The sequence below is a fragment of the Taudactylus pleione genome, unplaced genomic scaffold (assembly GCF_031769625.1).
Source record: "Taudactylus pleione unplaced genomic scaffold, aTauple2 ptg000557l, whole genome shotgun sequence".
Classification (NCBI taxonomy): Eukaryota; Metazoa; Chordata; class Amphibia; order Anura; family Myobatrachidae; genus Taudactylus; species Taudactylus pleione.
The window spans coordinates 1,609,411-1,632,425 of NW_028284959.1; the positions used below are offsets into that span (position 1 = coordinate 1,609,411).

Here is a 23,015-nt window from a genome sequence, read left to right on the forward strand (position 1 = left end):
TATTGAACTTGTCAGTAGCAGGAGTCTCAGGATCTTCCGTACAGGTGCTGTTCCTATTATTGATGGCATTTATAAAAGTAATAGAATTGTATTTGCAATGTGACCCTGGCATGTACTGACCTCCTGCATGCGTGCTCACTCGCTGGCACTTCACGTGCTTCAGTCTTGTGTCCCTGGAAATTATATTGGAGAAAAGATTTTTTTTTTTTTTTTGCCACGGCAAAGAGAACATTCTGTGCTCACCTTCTCCATTTGGAGATAAAATCATCACCTACAATTCTATAAGAATGTTAGCGGAGTGTTATGTTTAGGGGTGAGCGGGTTAGGATTTCTGAAATCAGAACCCCCCCGAGCACCCCCGATCCGAGGCCGATCCGAGTCAACCTCGACTTTTCCCACCTGACTCGGATCTGAAATCGAGGCAAAACGTCATCATCCCGCCTTCCGGGTCTCGCGGGTTTTGGATCCTATATAAGGTACCCGCGTCGGCGCCATTTTCTCACTCGGCTGTGGACAGTGAAGAGGGAGGGTGGGAGTTAGGGCTGGCTGGGCTGTGTAGTGTAGTGTAGTGCAGAGAAGTGTTGTGCTGTGCTGTGTTGTGTAGTGTAGTGTAGTGCAGTGCAGTGTAGTGTTGTGCTGTGCTGTGTTGTGCTGTGCTGCTGTTGTCCATAGGGGCTGAGTCCACTACTTCAAAGTCCATAGGGGCTGGCTGGACTGTGTTGTGCAGTCAGTTGTCCATAGGGGCTGTATCCACTCCAAAGTCCTGTGCAGTGTCCCAGTCCTAAAGGGGCGCTGTAGTGTTGTCCAGGGGGTGCTCTGTCCGTCAGGGGTGCTCCCCCCAAGTGCTAAAAAAATATATATTTTTTCTGTGTTTGTGAATTGTGTGCGCAGTAGCCGCACGTGCATCAACAAAGTAGTGCCAAGCGTGTGCGCCTGTGTCATAAGTAAAGGGCCAGCTGGCTTGACCGTTAAAGGGTGCTGTAACCCTCAAAGTACACTCCAAACCAAATAAAAAAATATTTTCTGTGTTTGTGAATTGTGTGCGCAGTAGCCGCATGTGCATCAACAAAGTAGTGCCAAGCGTGCGCCTGTGTCATAAGTAAAGGGCCGGCTGGCTTGACCGTTAAAGGGTGCTGTAACCCCCAAAGTACACTCCAAACCAAATAAAAAAATATTTTCTGTGTTTGTGAATTGTGTGCACTGTGGCTGCACGTGCATCAACAAAGGAGCAGCGCCAAGCGTGCGCCTGTGTCCCATAAGTAAAGAGCCTGCTGGCTCATTTCTTAAAGGGTGGTGTAACCCACAAAGTGCACTACTCTCCATCAAAAATAAAAAAATATTTTCTGTGTTTGTGTGCGCCTTAGCCGCACGTATATATCAATATAGCATAAATGGAGGACCAAACTTTCTCCGATTAAAAATAAAATAGGGAAAGATCAAGAACCACTTCCTCCTAGTGCTGTTGCTGCTGCTGGGAGTTGTTCATCATCCCAGAGAGGAAGTAGGAACATCACTACTTTTACTAAACAATTGACCCTCCTACAGTCCCTAGCGATGAGGATGAAGTACGACAGCAGTCATCCTGAAGCAAAACGTATAACTGAGGCCTTGACTGCTATGTTGGTGTTAGACGTGCGTCTGGTATCCGCCATTAGTGCAGTGGGATTTAGACAATTGATGGAGGTAGTGTGTCCCCGGTTCCAAATCCCGTCTAGATTCCACCTGCATCCTCAAAGCAGCAGCGACAAGCGTGCGTCTGTCTGTTAAAGGGTGGTGTAACCCTCAAAGTGCACTCCACAAACAATAAAAAAATTCTTATTTTTCTTTCTGTCTTTGTGAAATGTGTGGGCTGTAGCCACACCTGCATCCTTAAAGCAGCAACGACAAGCGTGCGTCTGTCTGTTAAAGGATTACATCGGTGACAGCATCCAAGTAGGCATGTCAGACAGTCCGTACCTGTACTGGCAGGAAAAAGAAGCAATTTGGAGGTCCCTGTACAAACTGGCTCTATTTTACCTGAGTTGCCCCCCGTCCAGTGTGTACTCCGAAAGAGTGTTTTGTGCAGCCGGGAACCTTGTCAGCGAAAGGCGGAGGAGGTTGCTTCCACAAAATGTGGAGAAGATGATGTTCATAAAATGAATTATCAACTCTTCCAGGGAGACCAGCCTCCAGAACGTACAGAGGGACCTGTGGTTGTGGATTCCAGCGGGGACGAATTAATACTCTGTGAGGATGAGGATGTACACAACACTGAAGAGGGTGAGGAATCGGTGGATGAGGAGGATGAGGACGACATCTTGCCTCCGTAGAGCCAGTTTGTGCAGGGACAGATTAATTGCCAGCTTGTTTTGTGGGGGCCCAAACGAACCAATCATTTCAGCCACAGTCGTGTGGCAGACCCTGGCGCTGAAATGTTTGGTTTGTTAAAGTGTGCATGTCCTGTTTATACAACATAAGGGTGGGTGGGAGGGCCCAAGGACAATTCCATCTTGCACCTCTTTTTTTTCTTTGAATTATGTACTGTTTGGGGCCTAGTTTTTCAAACTGCCATCCTGTCTGCCACTGCAGTGTCACTCCTAGATGGGCCACGTGTCTGTGCCGCCCACTCGTATCTCTTAGCATAGTCATCCAGCTACCTCGGTGCAACCTTTTGGACTAAAAACACTATTGTGAGGTGTTCAGTGTTCAGAATAGACTGGAAATGAGTGGAAATTAAGGTTATTGAGGTTAATAATAGCATAGGAGCAGAAAAACACACAAATTCTGTGATTTTAGCTGTTTTTATGCTTTTAAAAAAAAAAATACAGATCCAAAACACAAAACCCAGAACCCAAAACACGGAAGGGTGGTTTTGGCAAAAGCAATCCAGATCCAAAACATGAAGAAAGATCCAGATCCAAAACCAAAACACAAAACACGAAAAGTGGCCGGTGCACACCCCTAGTTATGTTATTGTCTAATGTGTATTATACAGTATACGGTGCACTTCTGGGAGCACTGTATAAAGGGCACTACTGGGGCACTACTGGGGGCACTGTATAAGGGGCACTACTGGGGGCACTGTATAAGGGTGCACTACTGAGGGCACTGTATAAGATTGCACTACTGGGGGCAACTGCATAAGGGGCACTGTATAAGGGTGCATTACTGGGACACTATATAAGGGGCACTGCATAAGGGGCACTACTGGTGGCACTGTGTATGGGTGCACTACTAGGGGCACTGTATATGGGTGCACTGCTAAGGGCACTGAATATGGGTGCACTACTAGGGGCACTGTATAAGTGTGCACTACTGGGGGCACTGTATAATGGTGCCCCATCGTAGGCACTGTATAAAGGGCACTGCATAAAGGGCACTGTATAAGGGTGCACTACTGGGGGTACTGTGTTAGGAGCACTGCATAAGGCTCACTGTATTTGGGTGGACTACTGGGGCACTCTATGTGGGGCACTGCATAAGGGGCACTGTATAAGTGGCACTACTGAGGCACTATATAAGGGTGCCCTGCTGGGGGCACTGTATAAGGGTGCATTACTGGGGACACTGTATAAGGGTGCACTACTGAGGGCACTGTATAAGGGTGCACTACTGGGGGCACTGTATAAAGGGCACTGTATAAAGGGCACTGCATAAAGGGCACTGTATAAGGGTGCACTACTGGGGGGACTGTGTTAGGAGCACTGCACAAAGGGCACTACTGAGGCACTATATAAGGGTGCTCTTCTGGGGGCACTGTATAAGGGTGCATTACTGGGGACACTGTATAAGGGGCACTGCTACTGGGGACACTGCATAAGGGGCACTACTACTGGGGCTATTAAGGTCCATATGGAATGGAAAAGAAATGTTCCCAGAGTGACGAGAAACGGTGGAGTGTCATGTTGACACGCCCCCATTTTTCAGTGGCCACGCCCACATTTTTGTTGCACGCCTTCTACGTGCGCACATACTTGGGGGGGACAGGGGGGGCTACATTATTTAACCTGCCCTGGGCTCCAAATACCCTAGTTACGCCACTGATAGACGCCGTTTTCTGTTGAACTTGTCAGTAGCTGGAGTCTCAGGATCTTCCGTACAGGTGCTGTTCCTATTATTGACAACATTTATAAAAGTAATAGAATTGTATTTGCAATGTGACCCTGGCATGTACTGACCTCCTGCATGCGTGCTCACTCGCTGGCACTTCACGTGCTTCAGTCTTGTGTCCCTGGAAATTATATTGGAGAAAAGAGATTTTTTTTTTTTTTGCCAAGGCAAAGAGAACATTCTGTGCTCACCTTCTCCATCTGGAGATAAAACCCCCACCTACAATTCTATAATAATGTTAGCGGAGTGTTAGGTCATTGTCTAATGTGTATTATACAGTATACGGTGCTTTTCCTATGATGGCAGCATACTTGCCTACTTTTGAAAAAGCATTTCAGGGAGATTGTGAAAGCAGCACCTATGAGCGCGGCGGTAAAGTGGGCGTGTACTACTACATCTGAGAGGCGTGTCATAAATCTAACTTACTGGTGTAGCTACACTCATCTATCCCGCGATGCGAGCATATTGCGGCATGGATGACATGTCTAGCGTGCCCGCATCTATGGCATGCACATGCGGTTGCACGCACACCCTATAGACTACAATAGGGGTAATTGCCGACTGAGAGTGCTCGCAGCCTGGCGAATGCTGCACTTTGCCGGAATGCGCAAAGATGAGACTGGCTACATCTGTACATCCAAATGTAAATTAGCCCCAAAGCAATTAGTAAGATCTACTTGGTGATGAAAACACACTGATACTTTTCAGAAAATACATGTAGGGATCATTGTGCCTTATACCCAATGCATGTAGCCATAGGGATCATTGTGCCTTATACACAATGCATGTAGCCATAGGGATCATTGTGCCTTATACCCAATGCATGTAGCCATAGGGATCATTGTGCCTTATACCCAATGCATGTAACCATAGGGATCATTGTGCCTTATACCCAATGCAAGGAAATGATACTAATGATCCCAGTTGAATGTATATAGCTCTGTTGGTTTTTTATAACAGCTTCATAATGGGGGAAAGGTGCAAGGGAGATTATTGGACTCTTCAGGGAGACAGGGAGATTGCTACTATTTCAGGGAGTCTCCCCGACAATCAGGGAGAGGTGACCAGTACTGTATGGATGGGACTCATCGGCACACAGTTGTGGCATTGCCCTTTCTGAGTGAAATGTTAAATTCTTATGACTAGTTCTAGAAACAGAAACAAATCTGTGTAATAATTTCACAAATGAATAAAATACAAAACTTGTCCAGAGTGTGTCCAGAGTATGGAAGCTGTTAGAAATGTTGTATCAACCTGTAACTTTAGGGGAATTACTGGGACTTTTTTCTTGGAATCGGTAACATTTTTGATAGACCTCACATGAGCGGGAGAGGACAGTACCTTTTGCCGACTGTAGCCCATCAATGGCTAGCGCCATTTAGAGATGGTGCTTGCTACCAAAGCCAAGCTCCATGATAAATTCGTCAGATAAGCAGATCCCATAGGTGTCTATGGAGCCTGCCTTTTCAATCAAATATCTGCTGCTGCCCCCTTCCATAGGTACCAACCAGTCAGCTCCTAACTGTCACTTTACAGGCTGTGGGGCAGATGTACTAAGCCTTGTAGAGTGATAAACTGCCAACCAATCAGCTCCTGTTCATTTTCAAACACAGCTTGTAACACGGAAGTTAGGAGCTGATTGGCTGGTACGTTATCTCTCTCTCCAATGTATCACTTTCCAATGTGCTTAGTACATCTTCCCCTGTGAGCTGATAGGTTGTATTCAGTTTCTAAGGATGCGAAAACGGGACCCGGCGATACTGGAACAGGCGAAAAGTCCTGTCAATTTTCGGGAAATCATCCTTGCACCCAACTAAAGATGCCCAGACATGGGGGATCACTATGGGTACCGCCTATTTTGCCTGCTGAAGGGAAGTCGGGTTTTTAAACAGGGGAAGCAATCGGGAAGCCGACTGCCTAAATACCGGCAGTCAGCTTCCCGACTGTCATATCCCGGCAAGGGTGAAATGCCGGGCATCTAGATGTAGACGCCCGCATTTCCCCGAAGCCGGGAGACCGGCGCCCGGCATCCCGATCTTAGTGATGCCGGGCGCCTCGAGCGGACAGCCGCGGGGGGGGAGGGTTAGGTTTGGGGCTCCCGGGGGGACTTAGGGTTAGGCACCCCCCGGGAGGGTTAGGGTTAGGCTAGGGGGGGAGGGTTAGGTTTGGGGCACCCGTGGGGGACTTAGGGTTAGGCACCCCCTGGGAGGGTTAGGCTAGGGGGAGGGAGGGTTAGGGTTAGGCACCCCCGGGGGGGACTTAGGGTTAGGCAACCCCCCCGGGGGACTTAGGTTTAGGCAGCGGGGAAGGGGGTGGTTAGGGTTAGGCACTTAGAGGGGGGATTAGGGTTAGGCACTTGGGGGGGAAGTTAGGGTTAAGCACCCCTAAGGAGGGTTAGGGTTAGGGGGGTTAGGTTAGTAGATACTTACCTATCCACGATCGGGATTTCCAGCGCTGTCGGGCTTCCGCTGCTTCTAACTATGCTCTTGTCGGGCTGCCGCTGACGGGAATCGAATTCATACCCATTCCTTAAACAGCCATGGCAGGTGCATAAATGCGGCTTTGGAGAAGGTGGTGAAGAATAGTACTTTTGGCAAAAATAACTGCCCATCAAATTTGGGGTACATGAAAATGGGTACAAGCATATTTTAAAGTCCCTAAAGCAATTTTTAAAAATTCTTAAAATATGCACCTGAATGAAGAAAACACCTGCCGCATACTTGGGAACCCCTCTGGAATTAATTGCACTACTTTAGAAGTTTGTCCACCATTTTTTTTCTACCCCCAAAATTAAAGTACATTCTTTGGGGTGTCCCGATTTTTGTTTTTAAAACTTTTCTTGACACACATTACTTTTAGGGGACATTCCCAGGGATGCAGGCTATTTTTTTTAAGCCTGCACCCCTAAACCTCAATTCTGCATTTTTTTTTCGCCATCTGTTCTGTGGAGAAAACTTATCCCCATTTTTTTTTACAAAGACTTTTCGCACCGGCGAAAAGTCTTTGTAATTGAATACGGGGATAATTGAAATAGGCGAAAATGACGTCAACTGACTTTTCGCCTCAAACTGAATACGGGCCTTAGTATTTACAGGAATCCAGCAAATATAAATTGATAAATAGGCCCCTAAATGTGCTTACAAATAACAGGCATTTCTATAATATGCTTTAACACTGTATTTTTTGGGAAAGGATTTAATATTGATGTTCTTTTCTTGTTCCCCATTTATTGACATTTTAATTTTAGTTTTAATCCTGCATATTTTTTAAGCGGCGTGGCACCGATACACCGCCCTTGTGGCATACGGGAACATAGTAATACAGTTTCATGGAACAGTTAAAAGTTAAAACCCTATTTTTATTCTGTGCGCTGATACAACTTCTCTTTCTCCCAGGAACATTTTATTGAAGTTATACGCAATCAGGAATTTCTTCTCCTGCCTGCGAATGAAATTGCGAAGCTGCTGTCTAGTGATGACATTAACGTCCCCGATGAAGAAACTATTTTCCAAGCATTGATGCAATGGGTGAGACACGATGTGCAATCACGGCAGAGGGACCTAGGCATGCTTCTCACTTACATACGGCTTCCTCTCCTCCCGCCACAGGTAAGATGGTTTTTAAACGACTGACATTTATTGGCACTTTGCGCAAGTGATTCTCAGAGTCATCAGGCGCAGCAGCGCAGGAAGATCGATTGTCGGCTTTTAGATTTAATATTTCCAATATTATTTGGATTTCTGATCTCCCAGGTGTCACTAGAAGCTGAACCCCGTACAGGCAATTATGCAGCTGACGTAGATTTATGGACTTAAATTTGTTGTGCAAATTTAAAGGGACCTTATGGAATTGAGCATAATAATGTAGGACGCTCGCAAGCGGGTCGATGGTGCAGAATTGTGCATGCGCACGACGGAGGGAGCTCCGTCGTGCGCATGCGCGAGACCCGAATAACGACGGCCAAGCCGTCGTTATGGGTCTCGCACCAAAGGGGGTGTGCTGTCGATGGTGAGTGACAGCACGCCCCCTTTGGTGGGCGTGCCGGGGGCGTGGCTGCCAGACAGAGGCGTTCCCATGGGAACACCTACCGTCTGAGTCCGGCCCCACTGACATCACTAGTGATGTCAGTGGGAGTGATTTTGGCTCTGATAGAGCCAAAATCACTCCAGGGCTTGCGGTCACCGAGAGCCTACCGCAGGGTCTCGTCGCATGCCCGATGGTCGCGATGGTCTTGACCATCGCGACCATCATCATGGACCCCACTGCCAGCAATGATAAATAAGTCACTAGGGGGGGGCTATTCACGAAAGCTTGGAGTGTGATAAAATTGTGAAAGATATAGTACCAACCTATCAGCTCCTAACTGTCATTTTTCAAACACAGCCTTTAAGGTGACAGGAGCTGATTGGTTTGTACTTTATCTCACAATTTTATCTCTCTGCTAAAGGTTTGGTCATGTTGTGGTAAGTTTACTTTCCTATCCTGGTACATTTGGTATGGAGGCACTATTCCAATAAATAACCACACTTTTGTTTTCAGTCTTTAAACTACTCACTACAACCAGAACAATAGCACACAGCTCAGCATGAGTCCATGGCCTCTGAATGAAACATTCTGCCCAATCAGTATAATTAGTGTAAGCTAGAAGCCCATAAAATGAAAAAAAATCACTATATGCTTATAGGGGGAGATTTCTCAAATCCCAGAGAGAGATAAAGGTGGAGATGTACTAAGCCCTGGAGAGAGATAGAGTGCCAAACAATCTGCTCCTAACTGTCTTGTTACAGGCTGTGTTTAAAAAATGACAATTAGGAGCTTATTGGTTGGTCCTTTATCTCCATCCACTTTATCTCTCTCCTAGTCTTAGTACATAGACCGCTTTATCCCTCTTCGCTTTATCCCTCTTCGCTTTATCCCTCTTCGCTTTATCCCTCTTCGCTTTATCTCTCTTCGCTTTATCTCTCTCCAATTTATCTCTCTCCGCTTTATCTCTCTCCGCTTTATCTCTCTCCGCTTTATCTCTCTGCCCTTTATCTCTCTGCACTTTATCTCTCTGCACTTTATCTCTTTTTGCTTTATCTCTCTGCGCTTTATCTCTCTGCGCTTTATCTCTCTCCCCTTTATCTTTCTCCGCTTTATCTCTTTGCACTTTATCTGTCTTTGCTTTATCTCTCTTTGCTTTATCTCTCTTTGCTTTATCTCTCTTTGCTTTATCTCTCTTTGCTTTATCTCTCTGCGCTTTATCTCTTTGCTTTATCTCTCTTCACTGTATCTCTCTGCACCTTACCTCTCTTCACTTTATCTTTCTTCACTTTATCTCTCTCCACTTTATCTCTCTTGAATCTTTGATACATCTCCCTCTTGATAAATAAATTGTTATGTATTGAATAAGGAGACAGATCACACTGATAATTCTCTAACAGGGGAAATACTATAATATTAACATTATTGCTCAATTTAATAGAGAGCAATATTATTTATTAATTATAATGAAGGGGCAATACTAAGTCATTTTTAAAATTGGTATATTACATTATAGTTAATGAGAGGTTCAGGAACTGAGGGCCTGATTCAGAGCCGCTCGCTAGATGTGTATGCAAAGTGCGGAGGCAGTGCTAATGCGCAGCAATGCAATAGCCCACCCAGTAATTCTTACAGCGCGATCACATAGTGTATGGAGACACCTACCAGCCTGTTTTAAGATGATAATTTTAGTGAAGCAAGTCACAGAAGAAAAATTTTGGCAAGGGTGCTGGCCAGGGTGCTGAAATAGCAACAAAGCATTTGAAACAGAGGCTTGGTGTTGTGCTGTGTGTGACTGCTGTTGCAGGGTAGAGGGCTGTGCTTTGATTGGCTCTCTGAGACAGTGAGAGCCAATAAGAGATTGCATTTGCCCTGTTGCTTAACAGCAGTCTAGAGAGGGGAAGGAGTAAAAGACTGAGCATGGTCACGTCTGAGGCAAACAGAGAATGATTAAAGGCCTCCAACAAACCCATAAAGATGCTTTGATGCAGGTACAGTAGCCAGGAAGGAGCCAGGGGAGGCATAGCTATCAGAAATTAAAAAGACAAACAAACAACTATCGGAACACCATCAAGTGATTTCCATTCGATGGTGGCAAACAGCAGACCACCACCATCAAATAGTAAAAATACTACCATAAGAACAAAACATCAATGTTTAGTAACCATCGGATTCTGATGTGGATACCTACGTTAAACCTGCAGGCAGACTCCGGCCACCACTCCTCCATCGTGAAGTGCTCCCCCACCAGTGTGATATTCATGCTCAGCCACATGCCCTCGGTGAACAGGAGACACCTCCTATGGAAGTCAGCGCTGTTCTCAGGCAGAGGCACCCCAGCAAGGAAGCTCAACAGCAAGTCCAGCAAACATAGGGTACATTGTGCAAAGAGGACATTGCTCATCGCCATGTTTGGCAGCTGGGGAGGGTGCACATTGGAGGCTGCAGAAATATGCACAGGTGACCCAGCCCCTAGCTGCAATACAAATCTCTTATCCATGAGCAGCAGTAGATGCAGGGGCAGGAGTGAGAAGCAGGGGTTGTGGGGAGAGACTGTGGTGACATGGTGTAGGTTATTATGAGATGCAGGGGACTGTGGTGACATGGTGTAGGTTGTTATGAGATGCAGGGGACTGTGGTGACATGGTGTAGGTTGTTATGAGATGCAGGGTACTGTGGTGACATTGTGTAGGTTGTTATGAGATGCAGGGGGCTGTGGTGACATATCGTAGGTTGTTATGAGATGGAGGGGGCTGTGGACACATGGTGTAGGATGTTATGAGATGCAGGGGGTTGTGGTGACATGGTCTAGGTTGTTATGAGATGCAAGGGGCTGCTGTGAAATGGCGTAAGATGGTATGAGATGCAGCAGGCTGTGGTGACATGGTGTAGGTTGTTATGAGATGCAGGGGGTGTGGTGACATGGTGGAGGTTGTTATGAGATGCAGGGGGCTGGGGTGACATGGTGTAGGTTGTTATGAGATGCAAGGGGCTGTGGGGACATGGTGTAGGTTGTTATGAGATGCAGGGGGCTGTGGTGACATGGTGTAGGTTGTTATGAGATGCAGGGGGCTGTGGTGACATGGCCTAGGTTGTTATGAGATGCAGGGGACTGTGGTGACATGGCGTAGGTTGTTATGAGATGCAGGGGACTGTGGTGACACGGTGTAGGTTGTTATGAAATGCAGGGGCTGTGGTGACATGGCGTAGGTTGTTATGAAATGCAGGGGACTGTGGTGACATGGCGTAGGTTGGTATGAGATGCAGGGGACTGTGGTGACATGGTGTAGGATGTTATGAGATGCAGGGGACTGTGGTGGCATGGTGTAGATTGTGATGAGATGCAGGGGGTTGTGGTGACATGGCATAGGTTGTGATGAGATGCAGGGGGCTGTGGTGACATGGTGAAGGTTGTTATGAGATGCAGAGGCTGTGGTGACATGGTGTAGGATGTTAGGAGATGCAGGGGGCTGTGGTGACATGGTGAAGGTTGTTATGAGATGCAGAGGCTGTGGTGACATGGTGTAGGATGTTAGGAGATGCAGGGGGCTGTGGTGACATCGTGTAGGTTGTTAGGAGATGCAGGGGACTTTGGTGACATGGTGTAGGTTGTTAGGAGATGCAGGGGGCTGTGGTGACATGGTGTAGGTTGTTATGAGATACTGGAGACTGTAGTGGCATAGCATAGGTTGTTATGAGATGCAGGGGACTGTGGTGACATGGCGTAGATTGTTATGAGATGCAGGGGGCTGTGGTGAAATGGTGTAGGATGCTATGAGATGCTGGGGTGACATGGTGTAGGTTGTTATGAGATACAGGAGACTGTGGTGACATAGCATAGGTTGTTATGAGATGGAGGGGACTGTGGTGACATGGCGTACATTGTGATGAGATGCATGGGGCTGTGGTGACATGGCGTAGGTTGTTATGAGATGCAGGGGACTGTGGTGACATGGCATAGGTTGTTATGAGATGCAGGGGACTGTGGTGACATGGCGTAGGTTGTTATGAGATGCAGGGGACTGTGGTGACATGGTGTAGGTTGTTATGAAATGCAGTGGACTGTGGTGACATGGCGTAGATTGTGATGAGATGCAGGGGGCTGTGGTGAAATGGTGTAGGATGCTATGAGATGCAGGGGGCTGGGGTGACATGGTGTAGGTTGTTATGAGATACAGGAGACTGAGGTGACACAGCATAGGTTGTTATGAGATGCAGGGGACTGTGGTGACATGGCGTAGATTGTGATGAGATGCAGGGGGCTGTGGTGACATGGCGTAGGTTGTTAGAAGATGCAGGGGGCTGTGGTGACATGGTGTAGGTTGTTTTGAGATGCAGGGGACTGTGGTGACATGGCGTAGGTTATTTTGAGATGCAGGAGGCTGTGTTTTTACATGGCTTAGGTTGTTTTGAGATGGAGGGGGCTGTGGTGACATGGTGTAGGTTGTTTTGAGATGCAGCGGACTTTGGTGACATGCCGTAGGTTGTTTTGAGATGCAGGGGGATATGTTTTTACATGGCGTAGGTTGTTTTGAGATGCAGGGGACTTTGGTGACATGGCGTAGGTTGTTTTGAGATGCAGGGGGCTGTGTTTTTACATGGCGTAGGTTGTTTTGAGATGGAGGGGGCTGTGGTGACATGGTTTAGGATGTTTTGAGATGCAGGGGAGTTTGGTGACATGGCGTAGGTTGTTTTGAGATGCAGGGGGCTGTGTTTTTACATGGCGTAGGTTGTTTTGAGATGGAGGGGGCTGTGGTGACATGGTGTAGGTTGTTTTGAAATCTAGGGGGCTGTGGTGAAATGGTGTAGGATGCTATGAGATGCTGGGGTGACATGGTGTAGCTTGTTATGAGATACAGGAGACTGTGGTGACATAGCATAGGTTGTTATGAGATGCAAAGGACTGTGGTGACATGGCGTAGGTTGTTATGAGATGCAGGGGACTGTGGTGACATGGTGTAGGTTGTTATGAGATGCAGGGGACTGTGGTGACATGTTGTAGGTTGTTATGAAATGCAGGGGCTGTGGTGACATGGCATAGGTTGTTATGAAATGCAGGGGGCTGTGTTGACATGGTGTAGGTTGTTATGAGATACAGGAGACTGTGGTGAAATAGCATAGGTTGTTATGAGATGCAGTGGACTGTGGTGACATGGCGTAGATTGTGATGAGATGCAGGGGGCTGTGGTGAAATGGTGTAGGATGCTATGAGATGCAGGGGGCTGGGGTGACATGGTGTAGGTTGTTATGAGATACAGGAGACTGTGGTGACACAGCATAGGTTGTTTTGAGATGCAGGAGGCTGTGTTTTTACATGGCATAGGTTGTTTAGAGATGGAGGGGGCTGTGGTGACATGGTGTAGGTTGTTTTGAGATGCAGCGGACTTTGGTGACATGGCGTAGGTTGTTTTGAGGCTGTGGTGACATGTCATAGGTTGTTATGAGATGCAGGGGGCTGTGGTGACATGGTTTAGGATGGTATGAGATGCAGGGGGCTGTGGTGACATGGCGTAGGTTGTTGTGAGATGCAGGGGGCTGTGGTGACATGGAGTAGGTTGTTATGAGATGCAGGGGGCTGTGGTGACATGGTGTAGGTTGTTATGAGATGCAGGGTGCTGTGGTGACATGGCGTAGGTTGTTATGAGATGCAGGGTGCTGTGGTGACATGGCGTAGGTTGTTATGAGATGCAAGGGGCTGTGGTGACATGGTGTAGGTTGTTATGAGATGCAGGGGGCTGTGGTGACATGGCGTAGGTTGTTATGAGATGCAGGGGGCTGTGGTGACATGGTGTAGGTTGTTATGAGATGCAGGGGGCTGTGGTGACATGGTGTAGGTTGTTATGAGATACAGGAGGCTGTGGTGACATGTCATAGGTTGTTATGAGATGCAGGGGGCTGTGGTGACATGGTTTAGGATGGTATGAGATGCAGGGGGCTGTGGTGACATGGCGTAGGTTGTTATGAGATGCAGGGGGCTGTGGTGACATTGGGTAGGTTGTTATGAGATGCAGGGGGCTGTGGTGACATGGCGTAGGTTGTTATGAGATGCAGGGGACTGTGGTGACATGGCGTAGGTTGTTATGAGATGCAGGGGGCTGTGGTGACATGATGTAGGTTGTTTTGAGGTGCAGGGGCTGTGGTGACATGGTTTAGGATGGTATGAGATGCAGGGGGCTGTGGTGACATGGTGTCCCATCATAAAAACCCATCATAAAAACATATTTAAATACCAATTAGCAATTAATTTATATAAATTGTCCTAGTAATATATTAATACAATAGTATTTCCCTCATAAGAAAATTATCAGTGTTAAAGCTAATTGGCAACGTCACCACTTGTCCCCTTCTCCAGAATGTGTAATACATTTCCCCCCAGGCACCTGTAACAGCAGAGGTACAGTAGGTAGATATACTGTATGTTGCAATGTGATGAGTAGTATATAGTACTTACTGTTGGAGGGTGAGTGCCCTTAATATTTGCAACTGACACTAATTATGTGCTATACATCATGGCATTCTGCAGAGGGGTTCACTTACGCACCCCCAACCTTTTTAAAGTATTAACTGTGATTGTCCTCAGTCTTGTAAACTTTCCTATTTACTTTTAAGACCTCAGAGTCAGTAATCGGCCCAGTTTCTGCTATTACGAGGCTTCAGCAGTAAAACGTAGAAACATCTAACGATTAGCGCCAGTGACAGGAAAGACAGGAAGTACAGTCTCTCCCACTGACCTGCAGGTCTACAGTACGTCTAGCGTGATTGGCGTCTGTGTGTCTGTCTTCCTTCCGGATTCATTCAGGAACCAAAATGTTACCGTGATATTAGGCAAAACCAGTCACAGGATCACATGGAAAAACAATAGTTTTTACTTCCACAACTAAAAAAAAAAAAAAAGCACAAATAACAAAAGTAACTTGCAATGATTTACAAAACAAGGTTTTCTACTGGGTGGTGTAGTGCACTACTTATTAATAAAATGTGGGGGGGGTTAAGCAAATGTTACAGGGCTTATGCAGCAGTTATAGACACTGGTGGGTTCCCCGTTACCACTAAAAAGAGATTATACAGTGGATATGGATGCGTGTCTATTTAATAGCGCAACAAGTGATTAATTTATGGATATACAATAATATATCATCAGAAAAAAGGACGCCTGCGCTAGAAGTGGTGTATATGAAAGGGATATCAAAAATATGCGGCACACCTATACGAGAAGCTTTGCCAGACTTCTCACCAACAGCACAAAAACGTTGTATAAGGTGGCGCTTTATAGACACACAACTATAATAATTCAATATCCTGCTTTTAATCACAATATCACAATAAATAAAATATAATCTAAAAATTATACATGTACATATATAGCTTCTGGGCAATAAAAAGTCTCATCTAAGACCTGAAGGATGTCTATATTCCACAAATTCTGAGCAATCGACACTAATGTATCAAGATGGTATTAGCTACAGTCCTTAGGATTAAGGTTTGACTCATGTGTAACCGCAATGCAATGTAATTAGAACGATCAATGTTGCAATAATGTTGTTACACATCCATTTTAAAGTAGCAGTAAAACGAGCCTGAAATACATGTGTACTATGGAGCTGATTCAGACCCGGACGCTAAGCTGCGCTCTCTCGCAGCTAAAAGCGGCCGGGTATGCAAATTCCGCGATCGCACTGTCTGGTGTAAGGACACCCTCTATGTCTTAGAGAGCGATGGCAGAGCGAACGCACGCCGGTATAAAGACGCCCACTTTTCTTTCTTAACACACGTCATCTCCAGCAAGTGTATGAACCATCGAGAACCATCGGAGCTGTTCGCAGCCCTTGTGGTCGACCCTACTGTTTCTACACTAGGGCATCCTCCTCTATCTTGTATCACTCTGAAAGTGTCTGGGCAGCGCTTGTGGCCAAATAATGAATATCCCCGACACAGTATGGAGATCACATATTCTATACATACAGTATGTGCACATACACACATTTACACACTGTCATACACACATTTACACACCATCATACACACATTTACACACCATCATACGCACTTATACACACCGTCATACACACATTTACACACCATCATACGCACATTTACACACCATCATACGCACATTTACACACCGTCAAATGCACATTTACACACCGTCATATGCACATTTACACACCGTCATACGCACATTTAAACACCGTCATACGCACATTTAAACACCGTCATACGCACATTTACACACCGTCATACGCACACACAGTGAAATATGAGGGGACATACTATGCTTCCCTGTGTATGTTAGTATAAAATATTGTTTTCCAAAGCATGGAGAGTAAATGTACTGTATGTTCCTTACTTAAATTAATATAACACAATTAATAATGAAATTAAACATACTGTAGGTGCATCACTATATTTTGTTTTCTTCAGCATTTATTTGATGCAAACATGTAGAATATTACTGTACAAATGGATCTCTGGGGACCAGACAGCCATTTCATTTGTTGTCCCGGAAATGCTGTAAGAAGACCCACTATTTCATCAAAGCCTTCCAGCTCTCTTCCTAACCCACTATACCACATGCTCCTTCCTCCCTGGTACCCCATCTGTGTCACCCTGTCTGTCTGCACCTCCCCTTTAGAATGTAAGCTCTCACGAGCAGGGCCCTCTTCCCTCATGTGCTTCTCCTTCCCTTACTCATACGATTGTCTACTCCTAACTCCCCACAAGGGCACCTAACACTTTGTTACTTACCTCCTGTTGCTTATTTTGAGTGTTATTATCACTTATGCAGCAATGTGTATAAACCATGTCCTTGTCCTGCACTGTATTGTGGTTTCTTGTTCACATATTTGTTTTTGTACTGTGTAAGGCGCTGCGGAACACTTGTGGCGCCACATTAACAAATGATGATAATAATTGTTGTGTATCTGACTAAAGTTGCGGTTCAGTTACTTGCAGATCTGGAAAACAGTCCGATGTTCGCCAACGACCTGGAGTGTCAGAAGTTCCTAATGGAAGCCATGAAATACCACCTATTACCCGAGCGAAGGTCGATGATGCAGAGTCCGAGGACTAAACCCAGGAAGTCTACCGTGGGGGCTCTTTATGCTGTGGGTGGAATGGACTCTACAAAAGGTACTTTATAATGTACGGGATGACCATTGCACATAAAGACATTTGTTATCCTAGAGGGACATTGGAACTTGTTGTGGTTCACGTACTGTAGGCCAGTATGCTCCAGGAGTTTGTCAATTTTATTTGTTTTTACTAAACAATTTGGGCTTCTGCCGAATGTGTGGGAAGCTCAACTGTCATTGTAACAGTGTAAAAGACTTTCACTCCAATCACTCATCCGATTTTCAGTTCTATTTGTCAAGTTTAGAAAGTGTTGCCCGGCTTTAATAGCAGAACGTATGCAAGATCCAAATAGTATCAGGTATATTGGAGTATTTACTAGGACATGGCAATAAGGTTGTTTTTCTAGAATAATATGGATGTATATACTCAGCTGCATTTGCCGATAATGACCTGGACTGATGAGACTTGCCGCTTCCCTTGGCCAGTCACAGGAGATATCTGCATGCAATACCGGGCCAGTCATTTCATGGGCGACTAGTAGAACTAAGAGCATAAAATTGGGCTTTTAGTTCTTCCAAGTCGTAAAAAATAAAACAGTCAAATTTCAATACTGATTTGAAAACAATTTAGAAAAATAATTGAAAAAAATTTTTTCATTGATTCTCTACTGTTATTACTAGAAGATTTATTGGGGCAGTATATGTACCGATGTAATCCATGATAAAGCTACCACCAGATAATCCTTGCGAATCTTATCCGTGTGGGTGGTACTGCACTTGCCGTTGTTACCTCCCCACCCACTTTCCTGCTGAAAAAAAGTATATCTCTGGAAAAAATACAAATTTTTGCAGGAGATGGGGATTTTCTTCTTTTGATGATTAGACCCAACAATAATGTGCCAAGTAAAGAGAAAATAAGATAATTGTTTACATTGCAAAACAATACAGGCTAAATAACACAATAAATATATAATAATGATTAAATGACAATAAAAGCAATGCAATTGACCTGAGGAGGTAACACCTGATAATGACCATCCCAAATCTCCCACATTGGGCCCAGCATGCAGACTCCTATTTCCACTTTTCATATCACTATTATCGAAAACATCAAGTTATTTGATTTAGTAATTTGGTACATTGTGTATTCTGCTAAGCAAAACAAGTTTCCTGATTTGGAATGCAATTGAAATATCCCGATAGAGGAAGCCTGACAGGAGGAGATTCCAACGCCAGCTGGTAAGTATCCTAACCCTCCTCTCCCCCCAACCTAACCCTCCCTTAGTGGTGCCTAACCCTAAAACTCCTGGAGTGGTCCCTAACCCTAAGTCCCTCGGGGGTGCCTAAAATTAACCCCCCCTTCCCGCACCCTAAACCCAACCCTTCCGGGGTTGCCTAACCCTAACCTCCCTCTAGTGGTGCCTAACCCAAACCCCACTTTCCCTAGCCTAACCTAATCCTCTCAGAGGGGGGGTTTCCTAACCCTGTCCCCTCTGGTGGTGCCTAAACCTAACCTCCCCCCCCCCCCCTGTGGCTAACTCCTAAAACACCCTAGACTTACCTCATTCGGGTTGGCGTCTGTCAGGATTATGGCATTGGGATTAAGATGGGGGGTCGGTATTTGGATGTCTATCTTAAGTCCTGTGTCGCACTTGAACCATCGGCATTTAGACCGGTGGCATCTCATTCAGCGGTCTAATAACTACATCCCCCTGATTCAATGTATAGTATAACATCTATAGAGTAACATTACACAGTGACTGTAATAGGAATTCACCCCATTATGCTGATTGGACTGAAGCCACCTTGAAAAAAAGAACGGGCAATAATTGCAGTGTCAAAATATTTTTTAATCTATTTAAACATCTTTTTCAACTAAAATTGTTTGTTTGAACTAAAAAAGAGTGTAAAAATGGAACGTTTGCCCCAGTATAGTGAATATATGGGTCATCCCTTCCTAGAAGGAATTATTCCACAACCAGCAATTTTATCCTTATTTATGCTGCTGAATAATAAAGTAATGATCAAAGAGACCGTCCAAAGATTGGTAATGCAAAACTGGGCACTAAGAAAACTATTATTATTGAATTATAGGTAACAGTGGGCCTGATTCAGAGCCAGACGCTCTGACCACAGCGCTCGCTCTGAATCAGGGCCCTCCTACCTAAAAATGGAGCGGCCTCTTGGATGCTCACATAGCTGTGGGTTACCACCCACAGCTTATGCGAGCGTCCATGATGATGGTCGCGATGGTGAAGACCATCGCGACCATTGGGCTTGCGACGAGACCCTGCGGTAGGGTCTCGTGGCCTCAAGCCCTGGAGTGATTTTGGCTCTATCACTAGTGATGTCAGTGGGACCGGACCCAGACGGTAGGCGTTCCCATGGGAACGCCTCCGTCTGGCAGCCACGCCCCCGGCACGCCCACCAAAGGGGGCGTGCTGTCAGTCACCATTGACAGCACGCCCCCTTTGGTGCGAGACCCGGAGTGACAGCTTGGCTGTCGCAATGCAGGTCTCGCGCATGCGCACGACGGAGCTCCCTCCGTCGTGCGCATGCGCATTAGGGCACCATCGACCCGCTTGCGAGCGTCCTACGCTCGCGAGCGGGTCTGAATTAGGCCCAGTATTCTATAACAGTATTCTCTAACCTGTGTGGGGGGTTTTGTGTTTAGTTTTATTTTAACTGTTTCTGTTATAGAGTAGGGAAGGAGCATGTAGTCATTTTTTTTTGCACAACGTATTATTAAGGACAAGGTCTATAACAGTCCATGCTGTAAAAGACAAGGGAAGAACTCTGGCAAATGTGCTTACTGAGGTCCTAACATTGACTCCCAGCCTGAATCATTTTCCCCACTGGTGTCACCTTCATTCAATGTGACAGACAGACAAAAACAATCAAAATGACACTTAGGAGCTTTCTGCTGCAGTTGGCACCTTACCCTTTACTAGTTACAATGAGATATATATATATATAAATGTCACCTCAGTCAACCAAAAATAGAATCTTTTCATGACACTGTACAGAGACCTTTAAAAAAACTCTTTGATGTAAGAAAACAATTTTCAATTCCCAAATATCAGCAGAGGATGAAGTGTTAAAAAAAAAAGATGCAAAAAAAAAAAAAATCATTTGAGAAACGGACCCTTAATCCCGTTACTAAAGAAAGCAAAATGCACAAAACATCAATGTTAATGGCTCTTTTAGGTACAACTTTAAAAGCTCTTGTTCTTCCACAGTATAACAAGTGTGCGGGCGACTATAATTAGCCTCGGATCTTACGACGAGCGCTCGCTCCGCGCATGTTGAACAGGATGAATATTAATACTGTAATCCTCATTCCAGCAGAATTTTCATCTCAAGCAAAATGTAAAACAGAAAGAATAGTTCTGATGTATCCTTTGCTGAATGGCTTATTTATAAAGAATTCCAATATTTCAATCTACGCGGCAAAACACGTCTCTCTTTCGGACAATTTTTCCAAAGAGTGAAGATCAACAGGGCTGGGTTTTTTTTTGTTTCTTCCTATAGATTAAGGGGTCCAACTATCAATAACTTTTTGCGGCTTTTTCCCCGAACACACCCGTATTTAGGGGGGTAACTGCAAATATTTAGTATCCCCCAAATGTATGACAGAGGGACAGCAGCAGATATCTCTGATACATGTTGCAATCCCTCCTGTCATGCTGGCAGCCGTATGTTGGTAAGGGGGATGCGATGCTACCGTATTTACCGACTTCCACAATGCAATGCATTCCAGAGATTGGCCCCCGCAGCTACCACCATCTGAAGATGGCAGTAGCCCGCTGTAGCCTACAGGGTACACATCCCCTGGAACCCTCCCAATCAATGGCCGCCTCGCATGTGCAGTCAGCCGGAGTGCACATGTGCTTTAGCCCTGGCTGCACTCCGGGAATAACGCAGAGCCCCTGCAGGTGGCGGATAATGCATTCCTGCGCAATGATCGCATCTTGAAATGCAATCTTAGGCACTAATATCATGTAAAGATCGCATTACAAATGGACACTCGCAGGGGGGAGGGGGAGCTGGATTGTCGTACACCCGTGCGGGGGGGGGTTGTCGGACCCCCGCGGAAAGTGTGGCGGATTGTCATACACCCACGGAGGGGCCGGATTGTGCACTCGTGGGGGGAGGGGGGGCAGTGAAGTCCACAGCGTAGCTTGAGGCAGTGGAAAGATTCTCACTTACAAGAAACTGCTTCGTAAATACAGCAGTTTTTCGGAAGTGATAGTTTAGGGCAGGGGGCATTATGTTTGAACTCACAGCGGAGATACCTGCTGTGGTCTCTCCTTCATACATCTGAGGTAAACTTAATATTTGTGGTTAACCCACGAAAACCAGTGTTTTCATAAAGTAAGCTGCCAATATACAATGATAAAGAGTTTAATCTCAGCTTTGAGTAGAGCTGAGCAAAATAACACCCACATAGTTTTTGTGGCAGAACAGAGAATTGTGTCACGAGTATTACTCAGTCAGAAAGGCCTGTGCGCTAACTACAGCTGACAATGATAGTATACCTGCTCATGCAGGCGCATTTACAGAGGGCGGATAAAGTCTTTCTTCATTATTTCCTTAGAGAACAAACATACAGTAGGTACTGTCACAATATTAAGAAACAAAATGACAAATCTTGGCGTAAAGGTTATCAAGCTGCTAAATTCTAGTCTGGGTTAACACCCCGCAACCCTAACAAGTTCAACACAATATAAAATGACTTGAAATGTAGCCACTAATCCTGTTCTATGACACCTTCACATCGTGTCAGGAGAGGAAACCATCCAATTACGGGAAGTTTTACTTATATCCTACTTTCTCTTTCTTTTTAACAACATCTTATACCATGGAACGGGATTAGCGCCTAAGGGCCATATGCAATTTGAAGCGAAAAGTCTGAGGCTGGACTTTTCGCCATCATCGGAGGTTTTAGCAGTGAAAAAGTATTGTGCGCGCCCACGCGTATCCCCGTATTCAATTTGAAATCGGCGAAAACGGGACCCTGGCGAAACTGAAACCAGCGAAAAGTTCTGTCATTTTGGGGGAAATCAGCCTGACACCTCCCAAAAGATGCTCTGACATGGGGGATCACTCTGAATACCCCCGAATAGCCCTGCTGAAGGTATTTGGGGTTTTTAAATGGTCTCAATCGGAGCTATATAGCGTTTTTAAGAAGGTGGTGAAGAATAGCTTTTAGGACGATTGTTTTTGCAAAATAACTCGTTCAATCAAATTTGGGGTACATGAAAATGGGTACTAGCATATTTTAACATTGCTAATATGAAGTTTAAACAATGTGAAAAATCCACCTGACGGAACTACTTGCAATAAAAAAAACACCTGGGGCATACTTGGGGACCCCCATGGAGTCTATTTTGCTAGTTTTTAAGTTTGTCCCACCACTTTGGTTTTTTTCGCCCTCAAAACAAAGGTACTTTTTAAAAATAATTTGAACACAGATTACAGTACCTTTAGGGGTCTGTACAAGGGTGCATGGTGAATTTTGGAAGTCTGCACCCCAAACCCCCAATTCTGCACTTTTTCTCGCCACCTATTCCTTGGTGATACTTTTTCGCCGGTTCTGATGCATTGACTTTTCGCACCGGCGAAAAGTCGGCCAAATTGAATACGGGGAAAAGTGGAATCAGCGAAAATGACGTCATCAGCAAAAAAGTTTTGCCGAAACTGACTTTTCGCTCCAAATTGAATATGGCCCTAAGTTTCAAGTAGGCACTGTCAGTTTAACATGTTTATTAGCACATAGAGGGATTTATGCTGTTACTTAGGAAACATTGTTGCATGAAGGAGAAATTTTTC

General features: G+C 45.4%; 1 protein-coding gene across 1 annotated transcript in view; it reads left to right on the forward strand.

The window, feature by feature from the left end:
- The window catches only part of KLHL4 (kelch like family member 4), a 243,846-nt gene that overhangs the window by 196,987 nt on the left and 23,844 nt on the right, over positions 1-23,015 (forward strand). Inside the window, exons 5-6 of the mRNA XM_088452902.1 lie at positions 7,485-7,697; positions 17,055-17,241. Coding sequence (XP_088309028.1) covers positions 7,485-7,697; positions 17,055-17,241 — 400 coding nt within the window. The remainder of the gene's footprint in view (positions 1-7,484; positions 7,698-17,054; positions 17,242-23,015) is intronic.